The sequence below is a fragment of the Protobothrops mucrosquamatus genome, unplaced genomic scaffold (assembly GCF_001527695.2).
Source record: "Protobothrops mucrosquamatus isolate PMUCROS unplaced genomic scaffold, P.Mucros_1.0 scaffold971, whole genome shotgun sequence".
In the NCBI taxonomy this organism is placed as follows: domain Eukaryota; kingdom Metazoa; phylum Chordata; class Lepidosauria; order Squamata; family Viperidae; genus Protobothrops; species Protobothrops mucrosquamatus.
This window is the reverse complement of record NW_015387214.1, coordinates 390,803-400,125: the sequence shown is the minus strand read 5'-3', so window position 1 is coordinate 400,125 and position 9,323 is coordinate 390,803. Positions and strand designations below refer to the sequence as shown.

Genomic DNA, 9,323 nt, shown 5'->3' with positions numbered 1-9,323 from the left:
GAGGAGAAGGAGGGGAGGAAAAGGAGGAGGAGGGGAGGGGGAGGAGGAGAAGGAGAAGGAGGGAAGGAGGAGGAGGGGAGGGGGAGGAGGAGAGGAGGAAGAGGAGGCTGATGACTTTACCTTTCTCTTTCCGCAAATAATTCAAGGGCTTTGGGAAAGGGCTAATCACTGGTGGACATGCCTGGGACCTCTCTTCCAATTCAGCACAATTTCAGTATATAGAAAAGAAAACAGGATAAACAATATCATGGCCGCCATCCCTTGCCAAGCATTGCGCCAGCTGATTTGTACGACGGCATTTGCAACAACCCACATTTCATAGTAAACCCTAAACCGTATTTTCATTCCTCTATCCTCGTTTATTCATCTGGGGTAACGAATAAGAAAGTAAGGTCAGCAAGAGAATCAGAGTTACAGTAAGTAGGCCACAATCTTCCTTTGATAAATTAATACATTGGTGCTCAAATGTTGTGGATAGGGTATAAAAATCAAAGGCATTTTTATTTTTATCCAGCAACTCAATACATTCTGAGACCCCCCACCCTCAGTTCATTTAGTGACCGTTCAAAGTTATAATGGAACTGAAAAAAGTGACTTATGACTATTTTTCACTCTTACGACCGTTGCAGCATCCCCAGGATCATGTGATCAAAATTGGAAAATGACTCATACTTATGACGGTTGCAGCGTCCACGGGGTCATGTGATCACTTTTTGCGACCTTCTGACAAGCAAAGTCCATAGGGAAGCCAGATTCACTTAACAACTGGGTTACTCACTTATCAACTGCAGGGATTCATTTAACAACGGTGGCAAGAAAAGTCGTAAAATGGGGCAAAACTCACTTAACAAGAGTCTCACTTAACAACAGAAAGTTTGGGCTCAATTGTGGTCATATGTCGAGGATTACCTGTACTGGGGGTGTTGTTGTCTTTTTTGCCCCATTTTCTTTCTCCTAACAACCTTGGAAGGTAGACTTATCCCTTGCTTTAATTGCCCAGCATCTTTCTGCATTTTTAAAAGCTTTATGCCTCTGAATATCTAGATTTCGCAATCACTCCATAGAGCATTTTGGATTCCACCGAGGAATCATTTATTACTGGTGACCTCTGAGGTTCCACCCCTGACTTAATCCGCAGAAGAAAACTCATTTGAATCCTGCTCATTTCTTTGTCACTTTTCAGTTCGTGTTTTTTCTCTCTCTCTAAGTGATCTGCAGCCTTGACCCTTTGATTCTGCTGGATTTATATATTATCTTTCTGTTCTGAGCCAAGGGGGTAGGTAACCTGTTATTTAGAATTCCATCTGATGGAAAATTTACATGTTGAGTAGCAGGACCGCAACTTTTGATCCGGGCTTAATTGACAGGCAGATCCGCCCACATTTAATTGGAATGAGTTAAACACCGAGATCTATCATTTGGGTGGCATTTGGTCTCCTCCAGGGAGGCGAGCTAATGAAAGGTTCTGATTCACCCTGAAGACAATTTGGTCAAAAAGAGACAATGGGAAGAGGAATGAGTGTGTAGAATCACATCATATTTTTTTGAATTATTTTTTTTTGCCAACAAAAGCAACAGAAGCTGAGGAACAAAAGAATAATTGCTTCCAGAATTTTATGGATCAGCGCATCTCTCTGCAATTTTTCAATCGATGGAATCGCTTCCATAGAAGTTGGAAACTGCTACGAGGAGGGAGAGCATCAGTTGTGCCTTTACAAATGGCAATGTTTACAGGAATAAGTGTGGATCAAGATTATTGTGCTATCTGCACCAAACCTGGTCAGAAATCAAAATGGCATATTGTTATTAATCCGTCCTAGATCTTGCAGCTCAGAAGGCGCACCGTAAGATCATGGTCGTCAGCAAACAACCCGTTAATTTACCACCAATAAATTCAGAAGGAATACCACTAGAAAAAGTTGAAAGGATCACACACCTCAGTTCTAATTTACATGAAAGCTGGGACATGACCACTGAAGTAAAGACAAGGATAGAGAAAGCCCGAACAGCATTCTTCAGAATGAAAAAGGTCTTCTGCAGTCACGACATAAGCCTAAGACTGAACATCAGGCTTGTCAGATGCTATGTTTTTCCTATCCTGCTCTATGGAGTAGAGAGTTGGTCTCTGACAGAAGGCCACCTGAAGAGACTAGAAGCATTTGAAATGTGGATTTACAGGGAGCTGTTACGTATAAGCTGGGTTGACAAGATCAGAAATGAGGAGGCGATAAGCCGCCTGGGAAAGCCAAGGGAAATCATCAAAACAATTAAAAAACGAAAATTAGAATATTTCGGACATGTGATGCGACACCCAGAAAAATACGGCATACTCCATTTAATCCTCCAGGGAAAGATTGAAGGCAAACGAGGTCCAGGCAGAAGAAGAACATCGTGGCTTCAAAATCTAAGGGACTGGTTTGGACAANGCTGATGAAAACCTAATAAGGTTAGAAATAGCTATCCCAGTACTCCCTTAATTCTTTGTTAGCAATCCAAATTTTGAAAAACACATATGATGTCGCAGTTAAGCGACTGCTGCCTGTGGATGGCTCTGGATTGAGCTGATACAGGCAAAAGACTTCTCTCCCCCATATTTGGGCCGACAGGGTGTTCAAAAAGCATTCACCCTCTTCCCCTGTCTCTTGTAGCTAACAAAGTGAGAAAGAGCCTGTGGCCTAGGGGCAACACTTCTGCTTAACATGCAGACAGCCCAGGTTCGAATCTCAGCAAGGGTATGTCTGGCTGATGAAAACCTAATAAGATTAGAAATAGCTATCCCAGTACTCCCTTAATTCTTTGTTAGCAATCCAAATTTTGAAAAACAGATATATATATATATATATATATATATATATATATATATATATATATATATATATATATATATATATATATATATAAATAAAAGAAGCTGGTGTATATTTGCACTGAGAATCAAAAGGCAAGAAGTCACGGTGAAATACGGGTTGTATTTGGAGAAGACAGCAGGGAAAGATAAAAAGCTGCAGCCGATTTCCCCAAGAAACAGCACCAACCGCCGATAAGAGCTCTGACACAAAATGTAATTGTCCTATAACTTTTTACTGACACCGTTTCTTTCCAAAACTCTCTCCCCTTTCCACAACTTACAGGTGGGTCTCGACTTACAGCCCCAGTGGGGACCAGCTTTTCCATTGTTGAGCAGGGTGTTTGTTAAGTGCATCGTGCCCAATTTTACCACCTATCTGCCCTGGTTGTTAAGCGAATCCCGTAGTTAAGTGATTCACAGAATCATTAATGAACCCACTTCTCCCATTGGCTTTCAATCAATCAGAACAGAGCTGGAAGGGACCTTGGAGGTTTTCTAGTCCAGCCCCCTGCTCAAGCAGGAGACCCTAGACAACTTCAATCAATCAATCAATCAACAATCAATCAGAATATAGCTAGAAGGGACCTTAGAGGTCTTCTAGTCCAGCCCCCTGCTCAAGCAGGAGATCCTAGACCAGGGGTAGTCAACCTTGGCTCTTTTATGACTCGTGGACTTCAACTCCCAGAATTCCTGCTGGCTCAGGAATTCTGGGAGTTGAAGTCCACGAGCCATAAAAGAGCCAAGGTTGACTACCCCTGCCCTAGACCATTTCAATCAATCAATCAATCAATCAATCAATCAATCAATCAATCAATCAATCAACAATCAATCATAATATAGCTAGAAGGGACCTTGGAGGTCTTCTAGTCCAGCCCCCTGCTCAAGCAGGAGACCTTGTACCTCCCAAAGGTGCTTCTTCATGAGGCAACTGGACTTCCTTTGTTTTTCTTTGATGACGTTTTGCTTTTCATCCAAGAAGCTTCTTCAGCTCTCTACAGACATCCATCCTGCTAAAATGTCCTAGTTTCTTGTTCAGGTACAGACTGACAGTGGCCAACATCGACTGTAGAGAAATATTGTTGTGCCCAGATGGCTTTCATCTCCCCCCCCCCCCAAATCAATCAATCATCCCTCTTTGCACTTACTTCCCTAGTCCTGGTGTCATGTATGTTGCTTCTCCATTTATTATCCTTTATCTTCACTTGACTTTTTTTTCAGCTCCAGAAATCGCTGTCATTTATCACCGCCATCAGCAACAGCCCTTGAAAACATTGTCCTCTTGTGTCAATGTCAGCTGGGCATCCAACAGCTAACCTGCTCATTTGGGTTCTCCAGGAGTCTCCCTTGGCCCCCTTGCCTTGCTCGCCGGTTGGTTGAACTCTTCCATGGTTGGGTAGCTGGCTGTCACGCTTGGCGTGAGTTCCCTGTTCAGGACGGCTGTTGCTTCAGTTGCTCAGTCATTGAAAAATGAGCCTGAACATATGCCTGTTGCAACACCAGAGAGGTGTCTTTATGCCCCAAATAAGTCACAAAGGTTCTGAAGGCGTCGTCACTTATGCTTGGGGCAGTCCCCTAATGGGATTTTATGCTTTCAAAGGGAGGTTAAAAGGAAAAGGGTTGTGTTTGTTTAAGCTGATTTATTACCCATTAGAGCTGCAATGGATTAATCAATAGACTGATTAACCTAAAGAGTAAATGGTTGCAGATGTGCTGTTGGAGAAAAGAAGAAAAGCCAACGGGGGAAGGACAGGGTTTATTTGCTTGTTTAATTTAACCCACTTGTGGTCACAATCCACAGCAAGAGTCAAATGTATGATTTACACTGGGGAGTGGGGGGGGGGAAGTCATACCAGAAAGACTGGAAAGTTTTCTATCAATGTAGATAAGTCTGATCCAGATTGTGACTCCAACAAGGTCACAACTGATAAAGGATGGACTTCAGTTGCATTTTTCCTTAAAATTTCTAATTACTGCGATATACTAAGAGACCTTTCTTTGACTGGTGTGGTGGCCTAGAGGTTAAGGCGTTTGCCTCCTATTCGGAAGGTTGAGAGTTCAATCCTAGGCAGCAACAGATATTTCTCTATCAGGGTGCAAAAAGAAAGTATCTACTGTGAAATCTGTGTAGGTATCAGGAAGGGCATCCAGCCAGTAAATGCTCAGCTCCACTCAGTCGCCCTGATCCCACCTTGAAGCAAGAGATTACAGGGTCATTTAAAAAAAAAATAGGAGACCTTTCTTCAATTTACTACCTTCCAGAGAGATTTAGATGACCATTTCTAAAGTTCTCAGACAAAATGTCCGAAGGTAAAGGTGTGCGAAAATTGTATTCCAAAAGGATTGGAGGAAAATGGTTTACCTACCTTGCAACATTGAAATGTTTGTGAAATTCTGACCTTGGAGTGCTTGACAAACTTGACTTGGCTTTTTGAACTTTGGACTGGATTTTGACTATTCTTCTGTGTGCGCCTGTTGAAAGCAAAACCACCCAGGCAAGATTTTTTTCCCAAGAGATTTTGCTGATTTACATTCCTTCCCTTATCTGCCGTTATCTACTCAGCCTTGAGTAAATTGCTATTCTCAGCTCGCTGCTGTCTGTGTGAGTTTGAAAGCCTGAAACAGGCCAATATCCGTCCTATCTTTTCCCAAAACAATTTCCCAGCTGCAACATCTTCATCTTTGGGATAGCCATGTTAGAAGAAGATTAGTTCTCAGGGGCTTTGCAAGAAAGATTTGATAGTGTCAGGCGATCTCTGTGAGAACATAAGAGCCTCACTGGGTTAAGAAAAAGGACTATCTAACATAATATGGCCCTGTACAACTGAGATGCTCATCATTAGGATATGAGAATGATCATATTTTTCCACGATTGGCTTCTAAAAACTCATATTAGGCATGCTTGCATACCAGAATATGAAATCAAGCAGCTGTGTTGTGTTTATTTGAATCTAGATTGATTTCACTTGAGTAGCGACTTGATAATCTTCTTTTAGGTAGAGATTGCAATTACTTCTAGAAGTCATAATTGCTATAGCATTTAATCTCCGCATTTGGAAATCTTAAGCATCCATGACTTTGGAAATGTATGCAGTGGAGACAAGGAAGGCCGTGCTTTTCTGAGCACAGTCAGTGACCATGAAATAGTGGTTGATAATTGAAAGATGGGAAATAGATCATAAAGACCATTAGCAATGTAAGGAATGGAGTGTCTTGAAAAGGGGCATGGTCCTGAACAGTCCATACTGCAACAATTTGGCGAATCCAAATGACCAATGCTTTAGCTCAGTGGACCCCAACCTTTCCAGCTTGGTGGCCTGGCCGGGGCAGGGGGAAGACAGGGTTGTTCCGTGTGAGTGGTAGGTGTGCAGATGAGTGTGCACAGTTCCATTTGTGCAAGTGGGTGTGCATACAGTTCTATTTGGGCAAGCTAACACAAATGGAGCTTCAGGTGTGGGTAGGAGTGCCTGCCGCTCATGCAAGTGGAGCTTTGTGCGTGAGTGTGAGTGCCCACCGCTCATGCAAGTGGAGCTTTGTGTGTGAGTGTGAGTGTTCACTGCTCATGCAAGTGGACCTTTGTGCATGATCAGGAGTGCCAACTGTTCATGCAAGTGGAACTTTGTGTGTGTGAGTGCCCACTGCTCATACAAGTGGAGCTTTGTGTGTGATCAGGAGTGCCCATCGCTCATGCAAGTGGAGCTTTGTGTGGAGTGTGAGTGCCCACTGCTCGCACAAGTGGAGCTGCGTGGGTGCATACTCACCCACCCCTTGCATGGACCAGTTCTGAACAGGCTGTGGCCCGGTGGTTGGGGACCCTTGCTTTAGCTACTGAGCTAGCATTCTTCCACAATATACAGTTTCTTTCAGTAGGGAACATTCTGCTAGATCAGTTCTCCTGCAGGAAACATATAATGCTCTGTTTGGATAATTCCAGCACGGCCGATGAGTCATGCCAGTTGCTATCCATTTAACAGGAGGAGGTGCTGGTTTGTTCTATTCTGCACCTGATACTGCAACATCTGAAGACAGCCCATGTAATTGTAGCTACCATTAGGCCATGATGTTCCCACTCCAGCATCCATTAGGAACATTTTAGACTCTCAGTACGGCACTATTGTTAGCGATTCAAAGGCAGCCTCTGGTACGCTGTTCATGCTAAAAAGAAACAAAAAGAGTTGCCGAATAGTAATGGTAGTAGTAGTAGTAGTAGTAATATACTGACATTTAAAGCCAGATATGAATGTAGGAATATTATTTGTACACAATAAAATGGCAATGAGTTAGCAATCTGGGGCAGTAAAACCATGGGAACAAGCAAATATTAATTAAATGGCTATATTTATCCTTCCCAATAGGACTGTTTGTTATTCCGTACAAATAGCGGAAAGATAAATCAGCGTGACCACGGATGGCTTTGCCAGGTAAAAGAGTTCCCTTTAAAAACTGACCATCGAGATCACGCTTACGACTGTTCCCTTACCCTATTTACAATGCAGATCTTGTGTTTATTAGCAACGCAGCTGCTTATAATAATCTAATCTAATCTAATCTCATAGAGAATACAGGGAATCTTCGATTTAGAACAGTTCATTTAGTGGCTGTTCCAAGTTACAACAAACACTGCAAAAAGGGACTTATGACCGTTTTGCACACTTACGACCGTTGCCGCATCCCCGGGGTCACGTGATCAAAATTCAGACAATTGGCAACTGACTCACAGTTATGACGATCGCAATGTCCCGGCATCATGTGATCCCCTTTTGCGACGTTCTGACGAGCAGAGTCAACGGGGGAAGCCAAATTCACTTAACAACCGAGTTACTAACTTATCAACTGCAGTGATTCACTTAACAATTGTGGCAAGAAGGGTCGTAAAATGGGGCAAAACTCACTTAAGAAACGTCTCACTTAGCAACAAAAGATTTGCGACTCGATTGTGGCCGTAATTCGAGGAAAACCTGTAAGAGGTTTGTATGTTATCGGGCCCAATTCAGCCCTTGGAAAACTGTTCTACAATTCATGGATTGCAATGAGGCTTTTACACATACTATACGTTGGGATTAGTTTTGGTTATAAGGCCTGGGAGATTTAAAATCTCCACCTGGATCGTGCCCGTCTCCTTTTATTACTGGATGCACCAAAAGCTAGGGATAAAAACTGCTTCCTGCAATTCGGCCAAGCTGCTTAAATCTAATCCTCACTGAAGTCGGTGAATCAGACGATCTAAAACAGTACAAGATTGCTACCAAGGATATACGGATGCTTCCTTAAAAGAAAAATTCTGCATTTTTGGCTTGGGTTTGAAGGTGATAATTGTCATTACTTGTGCAAGGAGCCATGGAAAGACCCATGATCGGCATCACAAGACAAGATAGGAAGACCTGCACGCGGATTGGAGAACAAACAAAAGTATACAATGCCATCAAGAGAGTAAAAGAATGGAAATGGAAATGGGACGGTCACAAAGCAAGAGGAACTGAGGGCAGAAGGACCGAGGCAGTCATAGAATGGGTCCCTCTTGATCGAAAGAGAGACCTAGAACAAGATGGATCGATGACATCAACAAGTATGGCGGGCCCAGTTGGCGAAAGAAAGCTCAAGACCGTATCGGTTGGAAACATGTGGAGGAAGCCTTCATCCTGCAGTGGACAGACAATGGTTAGAATGATGAACTGTGATTAAACTCTGCTAAGGTCAATGAAACTTTAGTTGAAGCCAACTACATTTGCAATTGGTTACACTGGAATATATTCAAGTCTAATGGATCGCAGATGGTCCAGTGTTCAGGTTTTCATCCCACCCTTGCTCTGGAGACCAATGTACCAGAGAAGCACTTTTTCTTTGCACATGAAACGGTGGCTACTTTTATTTTTGAAACGCCAAACGCAAGATGGAAGCAACCTGTTGGACACACAGCTCATGGCGCTTCTTTCCATTTTCCTCGGCACGTTCTCTGTTTTAATTGCCTGCTTCATGCCAGCTTCGGAACTCGCCGAGCAGAAGGGGATCAACGGTGAAAAGTCATAATACCTGTGGACAGGACTGGGTGAAGTTAAGCATGACTTCTCCATTGGCTGCCTTCCTCCCTGCAACACCTCAACTGTCCAAAGTCCACCTGGAAAGCGCTGCTGGTGGTGGTCTTGCCTTCCTCTGATGTGGGTTTTCCTGGCCATGGCTAAGCCACAGGCAAATGAAAATTGGGATGTTTGAAAATCTCTTTCGGCTTGCCAAAAATAACGACCTGAAAATAATCAGGAATGAAATATAAGAAATGTCAGGTGCGTTAGCAAATGTCAAGTATGAAGCAAGCAAGCGTACAGTGAGTTCCCTGCATGCATTTAAAAGTTGTCGTGGGGAAGGGGAAGAGGGACGAGAGGGGGAAGAATCCAGGAGGGCTCAATAAGAGAAAACCGTTGACTTGTTCTGAGCCTTCGTTGTGGATTGGGTTTGCCCTGGATGCTCCTTTATTGTAAGGGTG

General features: G+C 43.2%; 1 protein-coding gene across 1 annotated transcript in view; it reads right to left on the bottom strand.

Moving 5' to 3' along the window:
• Positions 1–9,020: 9,020 nt before the first annotated feature.
• The window catches only part of LOC107290813 (multidrug resistance-associated protein 9-like), a 44,700-nt gene continuing 44,397 nt past the window's right edge, over positions 9,021–9,323 (bottom strand). The window contains 1 exon segment of the mRNA XM_029284819.1: positions 9,021–9,086. Within this exon segment, the coding sequence (XP_029140652.1) occupies positions 9,021–9,086 (66 nt within the window).